General features: G+C 38.7%; 1 protein-coding gene and 1 pseudogene across 2 annotated transcripts; one reads left to right on the forward strand and one right to left on the reverse strand.

Annotated features, from left to right (window-relative positions):
• The first annotated feature begins 484 nt into the window (after nucleotides 1-484).
• Nucleotides 485-16,396, forward strand: LOC143889703 (protein NAR1-like; annotated as a pseudogene). Its single transcript, XR_013254905.1, has 11 exons — nucleotides 485-778; nucleotides 3,662-3,744; nucleotides 6,090-6,243; nucleotides 8,257-8,443; nucleotides 10,597-10,723; nucleotides 13,344-13,524; nucleotides 13,881-13,930; nucleotides 14,028-14,199; nucleotides 14,314-14,440; nucleotides 14,540-14,631; nucleotides 15,781-16,396. The product of XR_013254905.1 is annotated as a protein NAR1-like (transcript).
• An 886-nt stretch (nucleotides 16,397-17,282) lies between these two features.
• Nucleotides 17,283-22,103, reverse strand: LOC143889702 (equilibrative nucleotide transporter 1-like). The gene is made up of 2 exons (XM_077394004.1): nucleotides 21,447-22,103; nucleotides 17,283-18,285 (listed from the first exon to the last, which is right to left on the reverse strand). The coding sequence occupies exons 1-2, from the start codon at nucleotides 21,955-21,957 to the stop codon at nucleotides 17,555-17,557; spliced, it is 1,242 nt and encodes a 413-aa protein (XP_077250119.1). The 5' UTR covers nucleotides 21,958-22,103; the 3' UTR covers nucleotides 17,283-17,554.
• Between the last annotated feature and the right edge of the window lie 3,686 nt (nucleotides 22,104-25,789).

Here is a 25,789-nt window from a genome sequence, read left to right on the forward strand (position 1 = left end):
AAACCGGTACCGAAACTGAAATTTCAAACCTTGCTTATATTTACACCGTATAAAATCTCAAAAAACTGTAGAAAACTGATATTTTAAGAAGGGTAGTGTTATCAGCACTACTGTATTTTGATGAGCGCACTACTCACTTTATTAAAAGTACGGTATGACTCACACCATAGGATGATCCAAACCCTCCATTAGATGATGGGCCACAGCCTAAATAGGTCGTGCCCCAAAAATTATTTCCATAGGCTAAATCCTAACCCTCCGATCTATAAAGGGTTAGGATCAACCCTCTAATATTCAGATCGGAGGGTTAGGATCAACCTATGGAAATGATTTTTGGGGCACAACCTATTTAGGCTATGGCCCATCTAATGGACGGTTTGGATCATCCTATGGTGCGGGCCATACCGTACTTTTAATAAAGTGAGGAGTGCCCTCATCAAAAAACAGTAGTGCTGATAACATTTGACTTTAAGAAAAGTTTTTTTTTTCTTCTGAGGAAACAAAATACCGACATTCAAACAAGCCTAAAATATGGTCCGCCCATCTCTCTTGTTCTTCAATTCTCCTTTCATTTTGCTTGATTTGGATTCTGGGTTCTGATGCCAAAAGTTCAAAATTGAAAACCACCATCATCATTTGTTCTTATTTTTTGGGGTTCGTTAGTGTGATGTCAGAGAAATTCTCAGCCACTCTACAGGTGGGTGACCTCAACGATTTCATTGCGCCCTCTCAAGCTTGTATTGTTTCATTGAAAGCCACCAAGCAGGATAGAATAGAGGTAAGCTTTTTTTTTTTGCTGAAATTTCTTATGGGAGATATTGGGAAAACTGTTGTTTCTTTCTAATTTCTCTTTATTGTTCTAATTTGAGGAATATTTAAAAAACCCTAAAACCCTAGGGATTATTTTGAGATATATGGATGTAGATTGTCTGGTTAGCTTACTTTGAGAAACTATAGTAACCCCTGTTAGGATATCAGAAAAGTGTGCAGAAAAATCATGTGGGCCCACATTTTTTGGGGTGATCCAAAGCACTCATCTGGAAGGCGCTTCCATAGTGTACCTTCAGAATCAAGTTTTTTTTTTTTTTTTTTTTTTTCATTCCCTTTGTTTTGCTTTTTTGCTATTTGTTACTAACATTTACAGTATTACTTGTTCGATTTTTTATTTTGGAAATATTGATTTTCTTTGTTCAATTGCCTCCCGATTGGAGAAAATCCGACTTCAGTGAATTGATGATCCTAACCAAAAATATTGTAGAGACCCATCTACTGAGGTACTTGTAGTAGAGCTCCATACCAAGGAAGCAGGATTCTTCCCTGGGAGCCTTCGATTCCCGCTTCGATTCCCGTTTCGATTCCCGCTTTCGATTCCCGCTCTGGCAACCTTGAGTAGGATTCTTCCCTGGGAGCCTTCGAGTCCTGCTTTCGATTCCCGTTTTGATTCCCGCTCTGGCAACCATGCTCCATACCATAGCCAACTGTGGTAAACTTTGGCCAGCAGATGCAGGTTTCAGTGGGGACCAAGTTCGAAGTTTGAGTCCTTGCTATGCACCTACATAACAAAAAAAAAAAATCCGTATATCAAGGAAGTACTCACACCCATTCCATTAATAAGATGAGAAAGTTGAAAAGTAAAAGAAATGGCACAATCATCACTTTCAAAGTATGTGAAAGTACAAACCTTAGAGAAGCATGTTATCTTCCAAATTTTGCTATCAAGGGAGGAGGAAGTATGAGGTACAAGGCAGAGGTAGAAGGATCGAACTGAGAACTTTTTAATTGTTTCCTGCAGTCAAATTCTCTTGTCCTTACCATTTCTTCAACTGTATCCAAGGTTTGAGAAGAGTGTTTAGGATCGAACTGGGTGAAGTCTGTTTAAATGAATCACAACTCTTTTATTCTCCTATCTATGGAATGGAGGCTTAGATTGGGAGATGGGGGGAGAGGTGAGATTAGATCTAGTTTTTGAGATAGATCGAGATGGGAATAGGTTATGTCTAGGGCTTGGAAGAGTAGATCGAAGGTTTTGTGATGGATCGAGATGGGAAGGAGATAGATCTAGGGTTTATAAGGGTGGAGACAAGTAGATCTAGGGTTTCAAATTGTATATCTAATATTACAAATTTTAGATATAAGATGAGTAGATCTAGAATTTAGAATGGTAGGTCTAGGGTATCGAATGGTAGATTGAATGTTACAAATTTTTAATCTAAGGTTTTGAAAGGTAGAACTAGGATTTTAAAGTGTCGATCTAGAGTTTTGAAATGCAATCCCCAATGATGGTGTATTCATATTCAGATCTTAGCCTTCTTCAAATAAGAAGGCATAGGAAAAGATGTGCAGCCCCTATAGTGGAGGGAGTAATTTTCAAATCTTAAGCCTCTTCAAAGAAGGCACAAAAAACATGTGCTACCCCAATAAAGGAGGAAGCAATTTTAGATCATACGATTCTTCAAAGAAGAAGGTATATAAAAAGAAAAGATGTGATCCCCCATCAAGGTGGAAGCCAAAATAAAACTCATATCTTAAGTTTCTTCTTCTTGTTACCTATGCTCTGATACCATGTCAGTGTAGTAAATCTTCACTCATGGAAGTAGGGAAGAAGAAGAAGAATAGGAGAAGAAATGAGAAGAGAAGAAAGGCGAAGAGAGGGAGAGTAGAGAATTCGTGGGTCCCACTCCCAGCACACAAATTCAATGTATGTAATGTCTCACTTTCAAGAATTACAAATGTGCCATTAGGGCCATCCAAGGGGCAGTCCCAACCAAATAAACTTAAGAATGGTTTAAATCTTAATAACCTAAGAAATACAGTGGGCCCTATCTAACTTTATCTCTTCATGTGGTATAATGTTTAGGCCTTAGGGCCCTATCTAACTTTATCTCTTGAAGATGTATAATGTTTAGAATGAGGCCCAGTCGACTAGTGGAGGGTGGGACACTTGGATTTGATTGTCCATTAGGCGTGCCTCATTGTGGATTGTTGTTGGCTCATAATTTGTTTTTGATTTGGATGAGCCTTAAATTTCCAGCTGGCACCATGCAGATAAGAGGCTAAAATAGAACATGCTTATCTTTTGCTGCTCTTAGATCATCCATTTTTCTGAACATAGGTTGGTCAGCTAGGATTTCGAAGTTTGTGTATTCTTGCAGTTGGTCCATCCATGGTGTGGCATGCCAGATATTTTTACCATTGTAGAAACTTCAACACCAAATATTATAACAAAAATCATTTTTTATTATATATTTAATAGAGCTAGAGGAAAGAGTAGATTTTATTTCCTAGTTAGCAAATTGGTGATGTTAGATCACCACTCACTAGGTTTCCAAGGTTTCTTAGAAGTAATTCAATGTTATGGGCCAAGAGCATTTGTATCTTTACAACTTTTATATTTTATTTGGATAAAGTCTTCCATTTGAACAATTTTTTTTGGCGGGAGGGGGCGAGGGGGGGGGGGGGGTGGTAAGATTGCAGTTTTACTTTTCCTTCATCTATGCACATGCAACTGGTGGTTATGTGAATTGGGATGAATGAATTACTCTTAGGCTTCCATTATGTTTTAAATTGCCTCATCTGTTATGAATTTATTAAGGTACTGGGTCATATGGGTCTTATTTTTTGGTGGTCATAATGGTTTTGCTCGGGTCTTATTTTTGTACAGAACCAAGTGAAGGTTGCACCTCTTATCAAACCATCACATGCAGAACCAGTTAAGATTTCACTGAAGGACTGCTTAGCATGCAGGTGCAACTTTTATCCTTACCTTTCCGTTCTATTATCCGTAGAACATTAATGTATTGTGAGATCAATCTATTTGTGTATTAATTGCATTACATCACTAAAATGGAGTAAATTATTTTGCATGGTGTATTGAACACACACATATAGTTATAGTGAAGCTTTCTACTTAATTATTATTGATGCATTTTGTAGACTTTTCTTTTTTTTTTCACTTTAAGAAACCAATACATGGAGCTGCCTGAACCACCCAAAGGGAAGTTAAACAAGAAGGTCATCCCCTCTACATATTCACATTAAGCTACGTGTAAGCTAGCACTAGTCCATGCACACAATGCACAATCTCCTCATTGATCCAAAATATGATTATTTTACAGTTTCTAGTAGATGGTTTAAAAACCAGAGAACTAGGAACTGAGGCATGATGTATTTGTCTAGGAATGAGAATTGAGGCCTACGACATGTGATGCTTGGTTTTTTATTGCACAAAATTAATAAATATTGGAAGTTGTGTATAACTAAATGCTTAGAAAAAAAGGAATGTGACTGATAACAAAAGGCATCTATGCTATGGTGTATTACATTTGCATATAAACTTAAGAAATAACGAAACAAAAAATAAAAATTAAAGACTAGAAAATTTGTACACAGTTAATAATGGCCTCAAATTTTTTTTTTTGTTGTGATTTGTTATATATGTGATAGGGGCATAGTGACACATCTCTTCAAATTTTTCAAAAAGATTACTATTTTTTCATGATATTTTGATCAAAAGATGAAACTGTTCTTTCAATAAATCTTGATATATTTTCTTTCTTTATTTTTACCCCAAAAGCATCACGATAATTTCATGATTCTTTTTTATCTTAAATTGTATTTTATTTGTTTATAAATATTTTCCTTTTTTTGAATTTAAATTTGAAAACTAAAATTAAATATCTTCTGAGATATCCCCTTCCCGACAAATTTTTGAGACAAATATCTGCAACTATGAACATGGTCCCAAATTTTTGCTTAAATATTTTTGTTTTGATAGTAGCTGGCATGATTCATGTCATTGCACAGAGTTTAGATCAATATTTCAATCCTGTCAGACCCATTTTGGTTCTGTTTTAGTTATGCCGACCATAACAATGCTAGTACAATACAAAATAAATAAATAAATAAAATCCAAAACTTCGGTTGTAATGTCAACATCTCAATCGAAGTTACAGCAAAAACATGTTTTCACAATTCGACCGAATTGACAACAAAACCTGTTTTTGAGAGAAGCCCTTGAGGAGTCTAGCCAGTTAGTGAATCTATTACTCGAAAGCGATTCCTCCATGGAAATACCTACATTTTGTCCACCTTTTCAAGTTCTTTATTTTAAAAAGAAAAATGGGAAATGCTTGAAATTGGTCAAAATAGGTATAAATGGAGCTTCATTTCATGCTGGACATCTACTTAGTCATCTCCTCCATCATCTTCCGTGGATTGGAGAGTCGCCGCCATGAGGAGGAAGCTGCATCCACACTTGTTTTTGTATCTTCAAGCATGCATCCTTTCTTTGCATACTTTCATGAAGTTCCATAGTGCACGCCTTAAATTTATATTAGCGAATGCTTTCTATTCCCTCTAATTAGGGAAGAAGTATGCCCTGATTGTTCCCTAAAAGTTCTTGCTAGGGCATTCTCTGGTCTTCCAGTGGCCTATCTTATGAAAAAGAAGTGTCATCTTTGAAACAAGTCTAATCGCTCCTCTCACTTCTTTTTTTTACTTTAGCCCCATGTACAGATGGTTCTTCTAGAAACTTAGCTCATATGGACTGTTACTAATATATGACTTTACATGCTATTTCATTGTACTTAAGTGCCACTTGCAACTATAATGTACATTTTTTTTTCATTTTCCATTTTTTTAATATTTCTCTCAAAGAATCTTCTGTCCATGTTGGCTTAATGTTTATTATGTAAATATTAACATTGGTTTTTTACTGAAAGGAAATATTTTTACATGACACTAATCTTGTATCAATATCCAATTGTTAAGAGGCTCATTTTTTCCTTCTTGTATGGCTTTACAACCATGACAAAAAATAAGTGTATTATGTGAAGCTTAACAGATTTGCCAATCGGATTAGTCACTATAAGCGCTTCAATAACTTACTAGTGTTGGTTTCTCTCCCACATGTGCAGCTTTTGTCATGATGAAGCATCATTAATATTGGCTTTTTTTTTTAATTCCTTGCTGGAAAAATTTTGTTTATTCACTTTAGTTTTTTCGTCCACTTAAAAAGTGTGATGATAAATTCTCCAAATTGTTTTTTGGGCAAATTAATACAGAAGTAACTTCGCTTATGATGTCTGCAGTGGTTGCATTACATCAGCAGAGACAGTTATGCTTTAGAAGCAAAGTTTGGATGAGTTCCTTTCTCATATCAACTTGGGAGAAACTGTTATCGTTTCCCTATCTCCCCAGTCAAGGGCGTCCTTAGCTGCTTACTTTGACCTTTCTCCCCTTCAGGTAACATGACCTTTTCATCCTCTCTACTACGTTTACCCTGTTTTTTCCTACTCTGAGTCACATACACAGTACCTGGATTTTGAGAGTTACTTTAAGGATTGTGTTCCAAAGTTGTATTTTGACAGGATATTTATGAGGAGACTATGAAGTATGCTAACCATGGTTGTTTGGCCATGGTTTTGTTAACGAGGCTAGAAGTCTCCAACATATATTCGAACTAAACATTTTTAGTATCAAGATTGATTGCAGTTGGATCCATGAATAACAGTCCATAAGCCCTTCCCGTCCATATAGATTTTCGTGACATGAACTAATTTGTGTGCTTTCCCACCCCCACTATCGCTTCAAATCAAGCTTTGGCAGGCTTCTCCAAGGTCACACCGAAGATCTACCTGCTTTCGTGTGCCCCTCACCTCCTCCATGAGGATGATCCACTGGGTTCATTGCAACATCACAAACAATGGGGCATCTGCCTAGCTACAGGCTGTCCCACGCGTTTCGCATATTCTGGTACTCACTTTGCTAGTCGTTTCCCAAAGTTTCCCAAGACATTTCCCAATGCGTTTCACATGCGTTTTTTCTATTGTTTCTTGTTTCCCCTTTATGTTTTTCACTCCGTTTCACATTTCACTTCCCGAATTCGTTTCCCGGTCTGGCAACTATGGTATACGATGCATATGGAAAAGTTTATGACATTTTTTATTAGGGGTTTGTTGGTGAGGATTGGTTTTTGTGAACTAAGTGGAGAAGGTGAATTGGAAAGTTCATTTTTATTGTGAGCTTTTTCATCCTGGTCATTGGTAGCAGGGTGATCCCTTATTGTTGCGCACTAAGGTGGACATGTTTCTTATCTCATATTTAGGCATTCCTTTCGTGTTGATGAAGAATTTCAAAGTTCTTTGCTAACCAATGCTGGAGAGATTGGACGCAAACTTGCATATTGAGAGGACTCCTTTTCTTTTGGTAGTAGGATTAGAATAAGTTGCTCTAATTCACCAACATTCAAGGAGAGGGAGGATTCATTGGAGACCCACTTACTGACTTTGCTTGAATCACTCTCCACCTTCAAAGAGCTGAAAGTCAGATCTTTATCCAATCTAACACCTTGAAGAAGAGCAAGGGTCTTCACTTCACTTGAGTCTTTGATTCCAATGGATCCCAAATAGGCCCTCCTAAATTGCACCCTCATCGTATCTAATCACACCACCAATACGTGGTAGGCTTGTGTTTCCGAAGGTGGACCCATCAAAGTTGAGCTTGAGTTCCCCCACTAAAGGAAGGTCGCATCAAGAAGCACGTTTGTTTGACATAATTTGTACATATGTACTTCAATCCAAAACCGGTTATGAATTGTCCATTTCAGTTGCCTGACAGCCTTTGTTGCATGGACTCTCTTGCCCCCAATGCCGAATCTGTGTCGACACGTCTCCACATGCGAATCAGACATGGATTCACATGGGACACACCCGGATTCTTGTCGCAGCCGTGTCCCGCACGAATCCTATTTTTTTCGGGCGAATACGACTCATCATTGTCTCTTTTAAAATGTGAATCCTGTATATTTTCCTTTCAAATATGTTTTCTTCATAACTTTTTTTAATATGAAAGCACAACTTGTACTCCTTTAATAAAATCCCTAGCGCCTCGACCCTTGAACATCGACCACCCCTTCCTCCTTCGACTCTTTTAATAAAAACTCCTCTAGACCCTCCACCTTCAAAATTTTCATGAATTCATACATATACATACATACATACATATACATACATACATACATATATATATATATATATTGTATTTTATTTAAAAATTACCGATTCCTACTTTTTGGGGTTTTATCCGACACCTCGAATCCATGTCGGATTCCAACACGTGTCGGAATCCGAATCCATGCAACACAGCTGACAGCATTATGTTTTTGGAACATTATAATTTATAAGTAATTTTTTAAAATAATTGTGAAGCATCACAAATTGCTGGTGTTTAAATTACAGATGTATTTGTAATTTTCAGGTTTTCAAGAAACTCACAACATTTTTCAAGGCTCTTGGGGTTAAGGCTACATTTGACACAAGCTGCAGTAGAGATTTGTCACTTATTGAATCTTGTAATGAATTTCTCATGCGATACGAGCAAACCCATTCAAATGATGATGCAAAATGTGGATCAAGCCTTCCCATGCTTTCATCAGCATGTCCAGGTACTTTTCACCTTATAATGTTTTGTCCATTTTATAATGGCATTCTTGATAACTGTAGCCTTGATAGATAAACTTTTTCGACTATATGATAAGCTGTTACGAATGATGCATTTGTTTGTATCCGATTTAATTCATTTTGTTTCGTGGGAGACAATGAATTCTCTCTGTTGAATGCTGAATACTTCAAAATCATAGAAAAACATGTAAGTCCTGTTCACAGAAATACATACTTGATAGATTGACAGGATCAAATGTAATTTTTATTAGAATGAGATAGGATCATCAACACTCTCTCGTTACTTGTCTATGGCCTCACTTCTTAGACAATTATGTTAACAGCATGATATCCGACTTGTCTGGTTCTTTGGTTGAGTTGGTAACTCTTGCAAATTGCAAAAATGTTAGTAAGTGATGGAATTGGCAATCATTTTCTTGATAATTATCAATGACCACAACTTTTGCGAGCTGTTTCATCAAATCGGATATTAGTCTTCCTACAATGTAGTTTAGGAATCTATTTTATTCTCTTTTATTTAGAGGTAATCACATAACTCCATATATGCTGTACTGCTTTATATTACCCAGACATGGCTAGTAAAGAAGACATGTTTCCTTAGAAATTGTCCTTGCTAGGGTTTGTGTTAGTTACTTGACTTCACATCATATCAATTCCTTCGTCAAAAGCTCTTGTTTTGTTCAGATTAAATTACATGTTTCCCTGTAGTTGGCAAGCCATCTTTCAGTGGTGTGGAGACTGATTCTTTGTGTGGAAGAGCACTGTAATGGATGCTGCTTCCCTCTATTTTCTTTTGTTCTATTTGAATTGCCAGTGAAACCCTTTTAATTGTTGAGAGGATATCTCATGTTTTTGGCAATTGTTGGATTTGGTTTATCTATCAATGAAGTTGTAGTTAACTGTAACTTTGATTGGCTATTGTTATGGGGCGTCTTAGTTTTGTGCCACAACTACATAACACATAGTTAAGGACACCAAAATATTGACCTCTTGAAACCACTCAACGTTGAAGTTGTACCACATCAGAAGAATAACTTTACTTACGCCAAAGTAAGGAAAAAAAAATGCCTGACCTCATACTTCATTGGAAAACTAACTTTTGAAATATATACATTTTGTAAGCAATGTCCAACTGTTTCTCAACTACCATTTATCTTTTTGTGAATGAAAGGTTGAAATGGATGGATATGTTATAAGAAATTTAAGTATTTTTGTTACTTTAATCACTGTAATCCAGTGTGCCCTTCTCGTATCGTTTCCCAGAAGCTGCTGAATAATGCAACTGTTTCCTAGTTTCCTAGTTGCCAAAGGATTGACAGCTGAGAAGTTGGAACTGGTCACTTGCTTGTGTTTCCTACTTCTTGAAGTTTGCCAAGGAATTGAATGCCCCAGCAAATGCCCTGGAACTGGCAGATACAAGGATTACTTTTGAGCTTGTAGGCATATTTTAAACAATATATATATATATATATATATATATATATATATCTGTCAATGGCATTCATATGGAAGGTTTTACTTTTATGATTTGTCCGACACTTTGAATTTATTGTTGACACACGTGTCATGTCGTGTCCACACGTGTCGACACTCTTTTTGACACTTTAATTGTCTGCTGGAAGTGTTGGTAACTTTATATGTATATACGCTTATGGGCTTGCCACTAGTTCTAGATTTTTAGGGTTACCATGTCAGACACCCCATATCTGTGTTGAAACTCCGCACACAAATCTATATCCACAAATCAAAAATTATATATACTTTCTATTTTAGCCGTGACCCCGTTTCTAAATTTTGGGAGTTCGCCGTGTCCGACACTCGGTGTCCGTGTCGACACGCGACACTCATGTCTGTGTCCACAAATCATAGTTATACTCCCATTCCCTTATCTTATATTGAAAATCCTTTCTTTATTTTAAACTTCTCAGAACTTGGCTCTTGATAGCTTTTTGGGAATTGTAACAGCCGATAAGGAAAGATTAAAATAAACAGAGGAGTGTGAATATCAAAACAAGGGAGTGCACATATGTTTTCATTCAGTATTATCAAATCATAGTTGTTTTGATTACTGTATTGTGACCATATTGATTCTTTTGATCTATCAGCAGTCTATTAATGTTCTTCCTATGCCATTCAGGTTGGATTTGCTATGCTGAGAAAACACTTGGATCTTACATCCTGCCTTATATTTCCTCCGTGAAGAGTCCCCAACAAGCGATTGGAGCAACCATCAAGCATCACATTTGCCAAAAAATGGGTCTTACGTAAGTTATTTATATTTTAATTAGCCACCAAATATTATATGAAATGATTTTCTTGTCGGAGGTGATATTCCGAATTTAAAGTAAGGCCTTAAAAGAAGAAGTAGAGAAGCAATTAAAACACTTGTAGTCTGAAGTTGCAAAAACCACTGGTTAAAAACTGCTCAAGTCAATTGCCTAATCACCCGAATCGACTTCCTTTTACTCTGGCTGAGTTCTTGGCCGAGTTTGTGTTTTGCCCCACCATGGCAATCAAAACTCCTTCGAGTCACTCGAGTTAATGAAAATTTGACCAAGTCAATCATTGACTTGCCCAAGTCAACTCCCCTTTACCTTGGCCGAGTTCTTGTTTGAGTCCGTGTTTTGAAACACCGGTAAAACCTTGTAAGATAGTAAACGCAATGTAAGTTTGAAATGTGAAGTGTTGATATATGATTAATTTCCTACTAAAGCCATTCTTCTTCAAGTATCAAAATGATCAGGTTTAAACTCTTAAATACCATCCTCTCCATAACAAAGGGTTTGGACTTGGTGTTTCTGTGGGACCTTCTCAGTCAAGTCCTTCTATAGTCACCTGGCCCTGATTCTGGACTTTCCTCTCTTGCCCAAAGTATGGGCCATTCCGGCTCCGCCTAAGTTTGCACGTTTGGATGGACTGTCTTATTAGACAAGATACTAACAGTGGATCATTTGCACAACCGACAAATGCTGATTGTTGACCAATGTGCCTTATGCGTGGAGTCGGGCGAAACAGTGGATCATATGTTTTTTACATAGCTACCATTCAAAAAAAAAAAAGTTTTTACATTGCAGGATGGCTAGAGAAGTGTGGAGTAAGACAATGAACAGATTTGCCATCATGTGGATTTTACCACCTATGCTGATGGACCTATTGTAGGGTTGGTCTCATGTACCTTGGCGGGCTAAAGGTAAAACATTATGGAATATGATTTTATTGGCCACATTATGGGTGCTATGGGAAGAAAGAAATGCTCGGGTCTTCAAGGGCCTAGTTAAGTCTCCACTTTTCGTCTACAGGAGGGTCATATCCTTGACCATTGCATGAGTGAAATGCCTACCAACTTTCAGGTTTGTTTCAGCCCATGATTTGTGGCGGGGCTGGAGAGGTATGTTATAGCACCGAGGAGGTAACAACCTCTTTCCCGAGGTGGGAGTTGCCATAGGCAGGAAAATTACAGTTTAATTTTGATGGGAGGCATACATCTTGGATTGTCTAATTGTAGAGAGACTCCCTTAATGTGATTAGGTGGCTAAAGGGTAGTCTCCCTTTTCCTTGGAGATTTGCGCCTCGCAATGTCCATGGTACTCATAGAAAACATTTTTCACTCATAGTGGGAGAACTATAAACTGAAATTAACTGTATAGGACTATAGGAAATAAGTGAGATTTTTAGAGAAGCATCTTTTAGACTCTGCATATCAGTTCATCTCTTGAAATGCATTCTTGAATGCCCTTAATGTTGTCATGCCCTCACAAGGAAGATCCACCCACCTAAGGCGTAACCTTCTGCTATCCTACCTGAAAATTCGGTCCGGACATCATCTCAATAATTATTTGAAACAATGTGTTTTCGAATTACCCGATAGATTGAATTATCACAAGAATACAAATAACTTTTTGTTGTGATATGATTGTTGTGATATGATTATATCAATACCATGATATTTGTCATTTATAATATAGAAATAATCTAAATTTAAATTTTTATCAGTTTGTATACGGTTGAAATTGTATATTTTCAAATTATAAATATTTTCTCAGATAATTTCCCAATTTTATCCTGTTAAAAACTTCAAATTTTGAAGTTATCCCATAGAGCAATATTTGTCACTATGCTTCCAACCCCAAACTTACGTAAGTGATGTGCCCTCCACTCTCCTGCTACCATCAAGGTTTAAATTTTTCGGCCGAAACGAAATACACAATGAATCGGTTTTTTACAAGATTTCTCCGAAATTTCAACCTAATTTTTTCGTTTTTCACCTATATTTACAAGATTTCCACCGAAATTTATACTGAATTTTACAAAATTTTGACCAAAATTTCCACCGAAACCGAAATAATTCAGTATCGGTGGTGGCCGAGATTGACACCGAAACCGAAATTTAAAACCTTAACTACCACATCCACTTTTGGCTTCCAAGTTCCAAGCCCTTGACATTTTGTGTATTTAACAATTGTACATGATATTAAGTGGGGGCCCCTCAGTTGCTGCTTAGCTAAATTCAGGGTTTCCCATTGGGATTCAAGGCTTAATCTCTCTAGATTGACAATCTCTTTAGATTGAAACTATTGACATGAGTATCGGCCCTGTTTGATGGAAATTGAACTTTTGACTTATTTGCCTTTTTATCATCAATATCTCTTCAACCTCCTCGTGCTAATGGTTTTCTCATCCACTTTCTGATCTTATTGTAATTGTATTGCGTAGTAAGATGTTTTGACAAAAATCTTGGGGTTTAGTCTTTTAGAAGCTCAAGGCTCAAAATTTTATTGTTACTTATTTTACATTTTCTCCTAGTACACATGGCAAAATAGACTGCTGCTTTCACTGCTTTGTTAATTGTACATACCAATAACTTAATTCGGGGATATTTTATAGGCCAGACAAAGTCTACCATGTGACTGTGATGCCCTGTTATGATAAGAAGCTAGAAGCCTCTAGGGATGATTTTTTGCTTTCTGTGGAACACCAAGGGGAAAGTGGTCTTGAGGCTGCAGGCTTGAGGATTCCAGAGGTAGACTCGGTTTTGACGTCAGGAGAAATTTTGGAATTGATGCAGGTAATCAAAAGTATTATGTTATTATATAATCTTTCTGTACATTCCAAATGTTCTAAGCATCGATTGAAATGTCGGTTTCGGTGTCGGTATTGGCCACAACCGAAACCGAAATTTTGTCCAAAATTATGAAAAAGGAAAATAACAAATTTCGGTTTTTTACAAATTTTCCAAGGAAAATCTTGGAAAATTTTAAAAAAAAAAATTCAAAAATGAATTTCGGCAAAATCCGGACCGACACCGAATTAATGTACTTTCAGTGTCAGTCGAGACTGAAATTTCGGTATTTCGGCTGAAATTTAAAACCTTTGTAAGTTATATAGGTTACTTACAAGCATCATATGCATCGATTGCTATAGCTGAAATCAGTCAATTTCAAAGATTTGGAAGAAGCTTCTCTGGATAGACTGTAAGGCTCTCATTTACTCTTGATTGAGGATTCTTTTCATATGCCCTATGGTGTCGACTTCTTTTATAGATGCACTTTATGACAATTTTATCCACAGGCTAACGAATGTTGATGATGAAGGACATCTTTATGGGGTTCCCGGAGGCTCTGGAGGTTATGCAGATACGGTTTTTCGTCATGCTGCAAAAACACTGTTTGGGAAGGAAATCAAAGGACCACTTGAATTTAAAATACTACGGAATTCTGATTTTCGGGAAGTAAATCTAGAAGTGAGTGACACCATTCTTTTGGTTTTTACAGACTCGAGTAGTTTAGTTGAGTGGGCATGCATTAATATCTTTGTGTGCAATTAAACTTTATATTAAATTGAATAACAAATGCAGGTAGAAGGCAAAACTGTTTTAAGATTTGCACTCTGTTATGGCTTTCGGAACCTGCAGAATATTGTTAGGAAAGTTAAAGTTGGAAAATGTGACTATCATTTTGTGGAGGTCATGGCGTGCCCTTCAGGTACTGTTTCTCTTGCTGCAGATTATCGAACTTTAACCTAAAGAAACATTCTGCTGTATTTAACGGAGGTGTATAATTGTTAATGAGAATCATTAACAGGTTGTCTGAATGGTGGAGGTCAAATCAAACCAAAGAAGGGGCAATCCGCCAAAGATGTTATTCAATCAATAGAAAACATTTATATGGAAGATGTAAGTCTTCGATTGGATCATTGGATTCATTCCTATCTTTTCTAAGGTTGCGGACCATGTATTATATCTTTTGTATCCTTGCATCCTTTCCTATTTTACGAATGCTTAAAAGTGTATTTTCCTGATAGAAATCTGTTAACAGATTATGTAAAGTATGGTTATATAGGTTCCAACTGGTTCTTGCAATTGTAGTATTGGTGCACCTTTGATTTTTCAAAATGGTTTATTGTATTGTGTGCATTGTGGGGAAACACACCATAGATTGAATTTTGGGATATTACTGACATACATGTCTAAACTGATAAGTTGGAAAAGTTGAACATTCACATTTCCACATAAGTCTTTTGTCTATAAATATGGGAACAAGTTTGCCCATGCTTTTTAGGGCAGCAGACAACTCCCCCATTTACGAAGTTCTCCACTTGTAAAAGCCACATGTGAACTGCAGTTCTAGTTTCAGTTTTGTTGGAGCATTGTCATCCTAAAAGTATTGTTAAGAATTTTTTTTTTTTTTAAGTTATAAAGCATTGCAAAGTTGACCGACATGGTTTCGGGCCCTCTGAGAAAAATATGGACTGTTAACTATACCAATACCATGAAAATGTCCAGAGAGCCCCAGTGAACTTCCATCTCTTGAGATAGTACCACATCCCGATATTCATTTTCTCATCACATTGACATTCCTGTATTCAGACTAGCATAAATTCACACCACTGCTACATATGATGGACTGATGGTTGCATGAATCTTCTACTGGGTTACTGCCCATGCTTTGTAATCTTGTGGTTCACGGACCCATTGTTTTAAAATAGCTTACTTTCTACTTCTTTTGGTAATTCCTTTCTCCCTTTCATGCTCCCCTGTGCACCACACTTTTCAACATCCATCATCTTCATGTTACATGCACAACAACAGTTGTACCCATGCAATTCATTATTTATTTAAACACTTGTACATGCCTATGCATGCACACCTTGTTGTATAGCAATAAGGTATGCACACTCTTCTTTACGCTCCCAATACATGAATTTCTGCTGAATAGAGCTTTGTAATATGTTAAATATAGCAACCCTCAGTACTTGTAAATAGACTGATTTTTTTTTTTGAATGGCACTTGTAAATAGACTGATCTGTTGTAGTATTTCACAGGTTTTGGTTGCTGACCCTTTTGAGAATCCCCTGGTGAGAAGCTTATATGATGAATGGTTAGGCGAACCTGGTTCGGAGAAAGCTAAAGAGTACATACACACGGAATATCACCCACTAGGAAAAAGTATTACTGCACAACTTCACAACTGGTGATACATTCTTTACCATCTTTCCTCTGAATAATGTTGATGGGGGTGGCGCCGCAGTCAGCAATCCCACATGCTGCACAAGTGTAACAACTCATTTTCCGGCAAACATCACATGCATTTCCCCCCGACATGGAAAGCTACACCAGTTTTTAAATCAAGTCTTTTCCCTTTAGGCTAATCTTTTGTGCATGCAAGTCTTGCTCTTGCATCAGCCATTGTATATTTTTAGGCTGTATGTACTTCACATGTATAATGATTTGAGATTCATATTTATTTTTTATTTTAGTCGTAATGTAACGTGTGGGTGCATAGTCGTTGAGAACACTTTGATCTGACGATCTTAGGCACTTGATTTTTGTATTCCTTCATCTTAAAGGGATGTACGTTTTAGGTGGGACCAAGATTGTATTTTTTTATAAAGACAATTTTATTAAATAAGACAAACACATCTTTTATTTCATCAATAAGATTAGCGAGTTTCCACGGATAGTCACTAATCCCTTTAGCCCCCTTCCGTCAGCAAGAGAGTAGCAGATCATCTCATGTTTCCTCAGGATGGGGGAGAGATTTCTAAAACCTGAATTTCTTACTTCAAAACCTGGATTCTAAAGATAAGCAAAATGGACGGTCTCCTTTTCTCGTCTCCCATCCAGGATTCTAAAATCTGTGTATCAAAGCGGCCCTTAAAGTGCATGAACCTTGTGGAGCCCGACATCTCGTTCCTTCTAAAGGCAAACATATGAACAAATATTGGGCCATGAACATCTTGTCTTGGGCTAGCGGCTTGGCAGCGGGCCCATATCTATTGCATTCTGTAGTCTGGGGGCAATTTGTCCCTCCTGAACGTAATCGGTTTTAGCTTATGGGGCCGTTTGGATACCCGGATTTTAGAATCCAGGTTTTAGTTTGAAAATAGTGTAAAAGAGGGTCATGATCAAGCTATTGTATGCTGTCCTGACAGCGTTTCTTGGATTTGAAGTGAAAAAATCAGGTTTTAAAAATCTCTCACGTATCCTGAGATTTCTAAAACCAGGAAATATGGGAGGATCTGCTACTCTCTTGCTAACGGAAAGAAGGGCGAGAAGTAAAAAACGACGGCTGGTCCGCTTCTTCTCTTGTCTCTTAGCTACAATTTTGAAGAAATCCCGGATTCTAAAATCCACGTATCCAAACGACCCGTATGGGATTAATAAAGTTACCTTTTAAAAAAAATTTACTGGGCCATGAACTCTATATTTAATCTATACATGATCTCCAGAACAGGAAAAAAAGAAGAAGAAATGCCATATGTACCCATACCAGTCAGCTTGAACTTTCAAGTTAGTGATATTACGAGTAAAATTAATAGAGAAATAGCTGAAACTCTCCATCACTGCACTAAATTAATTCACAGTTCATTGGGAGTAAAAGAAAATTTGTTAACAATGAGAGTAGTATTACTGTGCTGGGCATTTACTGAAATGCCACAAATCATTTCCAATACTTTCCCCACTTTGCTTCATCAGTAGATGCAAAAAGAATAAACATGGTCTTATACAATTTCAAAGCCAGAAACAACAACCAAGTAACCCAATACTTGGTCTAGGAATAGGATTCTTAGACTCAAATAATCAAAGGTGGTCGAATCAGATGACCCAAAACCAAGCTATTACTGAACCAGTTGCCAACCCAACAACCAGAAAGAGGACAATCACAATCCCTGCAATCTCGGCATGCTGTAATGGAACGACTTTGGGAGCGAGAATCATTAACACGCTCGTAAAGTAGCCATTGGTTAACCCAAGTAGACATGTCAACACTGTGACTGGAATCTCTGTTCGGAAGAACGTAGGGCCGTGCAAGCAGCCCATAAAGAGAGGATAGAACAAGAGCCTCCCAATGCAGGCACCAACTGCAACATTCGCATTCTCGGGGAGATAAATCGCGGGCAAAGACTTACCCACGAGATCGAACACATTGTACGCAGTAATGAGAAGAAGAGGATACCAGTCCTTGAGTAATTGAGAGTGCACATCTTCCGTAATATATCCTGGAAATATGGACAGTGTTACAACATAGATGAGAAAGATCCCAAATCCAAACCATCTGACTCTCCCTACGATGTCCCACAAGGTCGATCTCCATGCAGATCTACTAAAGGAGCCTTTCTCGCCTGCTTCCTCATTCATGGCCTGAATTTTCAAATCGTTGTAGTATTGAATAACCGGAAGCCTATCAGCCACGTTGTAGCAAACAAGGCATATGGCCATAAATACGATACTGACGCTGAAGTAGAGATTTGCACTGTTTCTTAAACCTTGAGCATTTTGTGGGTACATAGCTTTGGTTATAATCCTCATCGCAGAAACAAGTACCCCTACAGTCACAGATTCATAGTTCAGGAATAAAATTTCCGAGTAATAACAGTAAAATATTGTTTAAACTGAAAACAAGTAAATCAAGAAAACATACATTAACAGCTGGAGTGGGATGAGCTGTCCAGACATTTATATTAAACGATAATAAAAATATATATTTTATTAAGAAAAAGCATAACAGAATAAGAAATTACAGCGAGAGTAGAGATTGCCTTGTATAAAGAAAGACCCATAGACAACCCCCCTGGCAGCAGATCATCCATAACAGTAGAGCAACTGGAGGTGTGAGAAAAAGAAAATATATGTGAATTACATACGCAAATCTCCCTAACATCATCGATGATACCAGAAAAGCTCCATGGAGCCATGGACTCAATCCTTATCAACATTTGAGGAGTACCCCTCGTCAAGTAGGCAGCTGATATGACAAAAAAAGACATGATGGATGATGGACGGAAAGAGGCCTGTAAGTAGAGCACAAATTATTGCCTCATTACTATTATTTTAAAAAAAAAAAAAATTACTGCCTCCCTGAAATCCTTCCTACTGATCGGCCTAAAGAAGGCAAGCACCACACCACCCAGATGGTTCCTAATGAAGCACCAATGCCGATCGGGCCTGGGTTACCCAAACAAGCACAGTCAAAATTTGAGAATGTGTGGGGGTGGACAAGCCTGTTGGATTTCCTCTTACCAAACTCCTATCTCTAATGATGATATCTGACTTGCGATGTAGCATTTGAACTCCTTTTCGAGCGCTGCCAACCAGAGAGTCCATGCCAACATGGAATCATGTGCCTAAGTATGCCCCCTTTCTCACCTAGGTGTGTGCAGTTACATTCTAAAAAATACAAGAAAGAGGAGGGGAACACCCAAGAGATACCAGACAACCTAATTGTGTGGCTCCACACCTCCCTCACCTCACAATAAATGAAAATGTGGTTGTTAGACTCTTCGTCCTTTTTTGCATAGTACACACCTATTCACCACTTGGAAATTCTTCCATTCAAGGATATCAAGAGCATCATTCAAAAAATAGAAGGATATCAAGAGTATTGATCTTTTCATGGGCCACCGTCCAACAAAAACTTTGGATCTTGCGCGGAGTGCTACATATCCTTGATGATGGTTGGAGTCTTGGAGACCCCTAGTCATGCACTGGAAAAAAAAATGGATGGAGAATTTGCCCTTCGGATCCGGTGTTGTGCTCAAATCGTCTCCTTCCACAAGGATAGGACAGAACAAAAACATTTTCTAGTCTGTCAATAAGTTTGACCAAAGATTATCTCTTGTCCTTGAAGTTACGATGACACGCCCAGCCCAAAGGCCCAAACAACCCTTTCCCCACCTTTCATAGCAAAATCAATGACTATCAACCTATTCTCACATCATTTAAAAAAAAAAATCAAACTATTCTCACAGACACATACTAACCAATAGAGGCCCAGCTAATCATGACAAAGAGGAGAATGACCCAACCAAAAATCCTACCAAAACCGAAGCCCCACCACCCTTCCAACCCTAAACCTAGTGAATGACAACCCAACTTCGACACGACACACAAAGCTCCATACCCTGAGGGTGTACTACTTGCCATCTCTCTTCCCACCCAATCAAAACATTTCCCATATTTACTTATAATTATCCTTCTCCAAAGGCATTATGCTCTCTCAACATCCACAACTATTTATGAAGAGAACACTATTCCTTAGGCAAATGTTCCCATACCCAAGACCCCGTTCTGACTTGGGTTGGCACACGGTCTCCCATTTCATCAAGTGCTTCTTTCTTTTACCTTCCTCCTTGCCGTCCAAAGGGATCTGGTGGTCACGGGTTCGAGACACGGAAACAGCCTCTCTGCAAAGCACGGGTAAGGCTGCGTACATCTAGCCCTCCCCAGACCCCGCAATGGCGGGAGCCTCGTGTATCGGGCCACCCTTGTCATCCAAAGGTCTGACAAGGGTCCTTCGTTTCCCCTTTTCTATGCAAGGGATAGTCGCCCTACAAGGGGCAAGCAGAAGTCATTCATTTGATCAGCACGCTATATGTTGTGACGGTGCCCCGTCACCTTATCATTCCTATCCGCAGCTTTCCTTCAGAAAGAGCAAACTTGAGTGGAAGCCTTCTTTGTTCAGTTAGATCGGATCTGTGACGAGATGGATAATATAAGCCGGGTTTCGCCAGACAATTGTGTTCCTCTCCCGAGAGGATGACTCCCCCCTTGGGCTATCCACATGGCCAGGAACCTCACTTCACTTCTCTTTAGTGGTGACATTTACTCCTATAAGGAGGAGATTGGTTCTTTTATTCCTCTCACTCTGCGAGGCCTATCCTCTCATGCGGTGAGGCCTGTATTCTCAGTCGGCGAAGCCTCACAACCGGAGCAGTACTGAAAGTCTCGCCAACCAATTGTCAACATCTGTGCAAAACATCTCCTTAGTCACACCCCCACTAGGGCTACGGACATGGATGGTGTAGTATAGGGTATACGAATCCCTCGGGCCCTAGCACTCGGGAGAGGCTAGGGATTTCCCCCTCGCATGGTGGGACTGAACCGGGATAGCTCTCCAGTGCAGTACTCGAAGGGGAACACTGATGCATTGGTTGATGAATAGGCGGCACTCCTTCTATGTCTTTTGCCTTCTCCCGAGGCTTCTTCTAAGCAGAAGAATGGTTTTTTTCTTAAAGGAAGCCCAATTTTTGTTTTATGCGAAACATAAATTAGGATAAATCGCATGAATCGTATGATTTAAGGTCGAATCATTAGTTTCAATAAAAAAAACCTCAAGATTCATACAAATTAAGATTCAATCATGGGATTCAAATCGAAATCCATAAGATCTTAATAATAATATTTGAATAGCAGATCGTAAGATTTTCAAAAGAATGGTGATAATATCATGTATCCATGGATTTAGGACCAGATCCATGGATCTATAAGTCTGACTGTCTGAGTTCAATATCCCATTTTCGCAAGATGCGAAATGGATATATGAGCTGATTAATGGTAGCTTCGTAATATTTTATAGCATTAATAACAAGAGTAGAAGCTCATTATCCTAAGGAGCAATTCCATTTTTCACATCCTAACAATCTAAACACCAAAAAAATTTCTTCGAATAAAAGGGAAATTAAAATCAAAGAAAAGGAATTCCAATTACCCGACGCCGCTGTTCCAGAGACAGTGGCCTGCATGTACCGCTTAGGAAGTTCTCCGGCGGTCCCAACAACTCCACTCTGAACAAACGCATCCGCAACGCCGGAAAGTGCAACAGCACCTGCTGTAACATAATACCCAAAATACAAACCTCTTTTCCCCTTCACATAGACCAAATCCATTACAGGGACGATCATCAGAGACACAATGAACAGAACCAGACCCACATTAATTCGGACTTTGGCAGTAGATTTGTGGGCCCATCCGATGACGAAGAGGAGGAAGATCAAGCCCACGACCATGTAAGTAACTGCGAAGATTCGGTCCACACTGACATCTGGGTAGAGATAGGTGAAGTAATCGACGGCTGTGATGAAAGCATTCCATGGAAGAAGATAACCTGTGCCTAATGTGAAGTAGACTATGTAGGCAAGATGGTATGAATCCTTTGGGATTTTTTTCTCAGAGACTGAGATTTGCAACAGGGTCTCTTCTTCTGCTATAGAAACTCCCATTCTCTCTCTCTCTCCCTCTGCAAATTTATTTTGGGGGCCTTTAATTCCGACTGCGGTCCCTAAACCATTTAGGCCCTGATCTTTTACCAACCGATTGCTAGCACAAAACCAATTATTGGACTCAAATTTAATAATTGGTTTTGTGCTCGCAATCGGTTGGCATAATCTCAAACAAACAGGGCTTTATTTGACTCGTCACAATCGCTTGTCACAATCTAAAAGGAGTGGCGCCCTGTTTGTTTTAGGTTATGACAACTGATTGTTGGCCCTAAACCGATTAATTTTGGGTCAAGTAATTGGATTGGGGGTGGCAACCGGTTGTCATAATCTCAAACGAACAGGAACAAACAGGGTTAATTTGGAGTCCAATAATCGGTTTGGAGCCCACGAATGCGTTGCAACAGGGCCTTAAGGTTTGGCCAAGAAAAACTGTTAAGACTTTTTGTAGGCATTCATACGACTAACTAACAGGATGTTCATTTGAGTGAGGCCAAGATCAAATGGGTCACTAATGATGGTACATGATATCAACGGTCTTGCTTGCACATGAATGTCCCATTTGAGATGCAAACATTGTTCATAAGTGACTCTATATTAGAAACAAGAGAAATGATAGAATGAAGGGCGCCGTTGCAAAAATCAGCTTCAAGGGCTTCCCGTATTGGTTAATTTCTGCAAGGAGGAAACCGTGTTGACTTTACAGAAATCAACCAGTAAGGACGGCCTTGAAGCTGATTTTTTGCAAGGGCACCCTTCATTTCATTCTATCATTCCTCTACAAACAAGCTGATGCTAAATATTTGTTAAAGAATCTAAGATACTTTTTTTCATTTTGGGTAAAAGGGGCTGGTAGTATCACTAAAGTTCCTGTTAGGCCGTGTCTAAGATTTTGACAACTGATTGTGAGTGCCAAACTGATACTACTGGACTCAAAACATGCAGTTTTTGCTCATGTGATTTTGTCCATTTGCATATGCAGACAGGGGCGGAGCCAGGAATGTGCACCAGAGAGGGCAAAAAATAGTCGTTATACATCAATTAATAAAGGGCAGTGATAAATGGACTCTCAAATATCTTAAATCGACCCCATGTGTCTCTCTCTCTCCTCTTTTCTCCTCCGGAGGAGAAAAGAGGAGAGAGAAAGACACATGGGGAGTCCATTTAAGATATTTGAGAGTCCATTTATCACTCCCCTTAATAAATTATAAAGTAAAAAAAATAAATTTGCACAAATTTCAGTTCAGATTAGTTTCGATTTTAAAATTATATGATGGGTGGCCGTACAAACTCTTATTTTTCAAAATGTACACCAAACCGTCCGATTGTAATTTTTCTCTTTCTCTCACATGCTGAAAAGTGAGCCTCGGTGGCTGCTGCTTTCACATGCGAAATGCCTTCTGCAATGGACCCTAGCAAATCCTAGCAAAAATATTGGTATATAATAACGGCGGATACACCTAAGATGGGTGGCATGCCCAATTACCTACTCTTTTCTTGAACTCTACGCTTTCTCGGTTTTTCCAATGTTGTGGATTTCATCCCTGATCTCGCCTGGAAAATTGCCTCATCCGATACAATTTCTGGTATCATGATCGGAGCCGTTCCTTTATGGATCGCTGCCTTTGTAGGTCTACTGATCGGATGGTCATGGCGGCCTCGATGGGCAGCAGCTCTCGTTTTATTGGCCGCTAAGAACAGATCTCGGATCGTGTGGACGCTGCCTCCTGGTCTCGGTGGCTCGCCTTCTTAACTGCTTTTTCCCTCTTTTATAGAATTATCAGAAGTTGGAAATCTTCTTCTAAGTCTCTCGATAGATCCACACCGCCCGATCCCGCTTCAGATGGTCCCCGGAGGTAACTGATTTCGTGTTACGAACCCCAATCGGTTCGTAACGTTATTGATCGTCTTAGAAGGAAGATCGGCCTCTTGATCCACTTCGAGGGAAGGATCAATCCTCCTTTGTGCACAACTCTATGTTAGAATATGTGAGATCTTACTGTTAGATGAGGCAACCTAGATAGATTAAGCAGCCGAATAGATTAGCAGTCATGTTAGATCAGGATATTCTATTCTTACATCTTTCTGCAGTTATCACTTGTTACTATGCTTATACCTTTTGAGTGTTTTATATAAACACACACTCATTAGGACTGATTGTAATGCAGCCAAGATTAGTGAAATTCTTAATTTGATCATGTAATTTTGTTCTGTAAGGGGCTGTTTGGATAGTACCACATCCCGATATTCAGACTAGCATAAATTCACACCACTGCTGAATGTGATGGTTGCATGAATCTTCTACTGGGTTACTGCCCCTGCTTTGCTATCTTGTGGTTCATGGACCAGATGTTTTAAAATAGCATAATTTCTACTTCTTTTGGTAAGTCCTTTCTCCCTTTCATTCTCCCCTGTTGCCCCCCACTTTTTAACATCCATCATCTTCATGTAACATGCACAACAACAGTTGTACCCATGCAATTCATTATTTATTTAAACACTTGTACATGCCTATGCACGCACACCTTGTTGTATAGCAATAAGGTGTGCACACTCTTCTTTACACTCCCAATACATGAATTTCTGCTGAGTAGAGCTTTGTCAAATGTTAAAATATAGCAACCCTCAGTACTTGTAAATAGACTGATTTTTTTTTTCAACTCCGGAATGGTACTTGTAAATAGACTGATCTGTTGTATTATTTCACAGGTTTTGGTTGCTGACCCTTTTGAGAATCCCCTGGTGAGAAGCTTATATGATGAATGGTTAGGCGAACCTGGTTCAGAGAAAGCTAAAGAGTACAAACACACAGAATATCACCCACTAGTAAAAAGTACTACTGCACAACTGCACAACTTCACAACTGGTGATGCATTCTTTACCATCTTTCCTCTGAATTATGTTGATGGGGGGTGGCGCCGCAGTCAGCAATCCCACATGCTGCACAAGTGTAACACCACATTGTCCTGGAAACATCACATGCATTCCCCCTCCGACATGGAAAGCTACACCAGTTTTTAAATCAAGTCTTTTCCCTTAGGCTAATCTTTTATGCATTCAAGTCTTGCTCCTTGCATCAGCCATTGTATATTTTTATGCTGTATGTACTTCACATGTATATATATAGTTAAGTGAAGCTACACATACGTGTAGCTAACTTAGTTACACCGACGGCTTAAACTACAGTGGGCGGGCCCACATTGTTTGGGCGATCCGAACCATTCATTTGATAGGCCCTCACATTGATAGGGTGTGCTAAAAAAATCAGCTCTATTGGATCATCCCAACCCTTCAAACTGTGGACGCAAAAATGGACCGATTTGTGAAGGTTTTTACACGTCCATTTTTGCCTCCACAAATTGTAGGGTTAGGATGATCCTATGGAGCTGATTTTTTTGTCACACCCTATCTATGTGAGGGCCCATCAAATTACTGGTTTGCATCACCCAAACAATGTGGGGCCCACTGCATTTTAAGCCGTCGGTGTAGCTAAGTTAGCTACACGTATGTGTAGCTACACTTTTCTAAAACGGTTCCTACACATATGTGTAGAGAGTTCTCTACACACTAGCTTAAAATACAGTGGGGGCCCACATTGTTTGGGTGATCCAAGCCATCCATTTTAAAGGCCATCACATAGATAGGGTGTCTACAAAAAATCAGATCCATAGGATCATCCCAACCCTACGATTTGTGGAGGTAAAATGGATGTCTTTAAACCTTTACAAATTAGTCCATTTTTTGCCTCCACAGTTCGAATGGTTAGGATGATCCTATGGACCTGATTTTTTGTGGACACCCTATCTATGTGAGGGCCTTAAAAATGAATGGTTTG

The sequence above is a fragment of the Tasmannia lanceolata genome, unplaced genomic scaffold (genome assembly GCF_043159265.1).
Source record: "Tasmannia lanceolata isolate RefF3 unplaced genomic scaffold, GAP_Taslan_0.1 ptg000013l, whole genome shotgun sequence".
NCBI classification, from domain to species: domain Eukaryota; kingdom Viridiplantae; phylum Streptophyta; class Magnoliopsida; order Canellales; family Winteraceae; genus Tasmannia; species Tasmannia lanceolata.

What these genes read in the sequence shown, in the direction of transcription:
- LOC143889702 (XM_077394004.1), bottom strand. Translation starts at nt 21,957, where the DNA reads ATGGGAGTTTCTATAGCAGAAGAAGAGACCCTGTTGCAAATCTCAGTC. An exon ending in CTCTGGAACAGCGGCGTCGG is followed by an intron (nt 18,286 to 21,446) that starts GTAATTGGAATT and finishes CTGTGACTGTAG; the next exon opens with GGGTACTTGTTTCTGCGATG.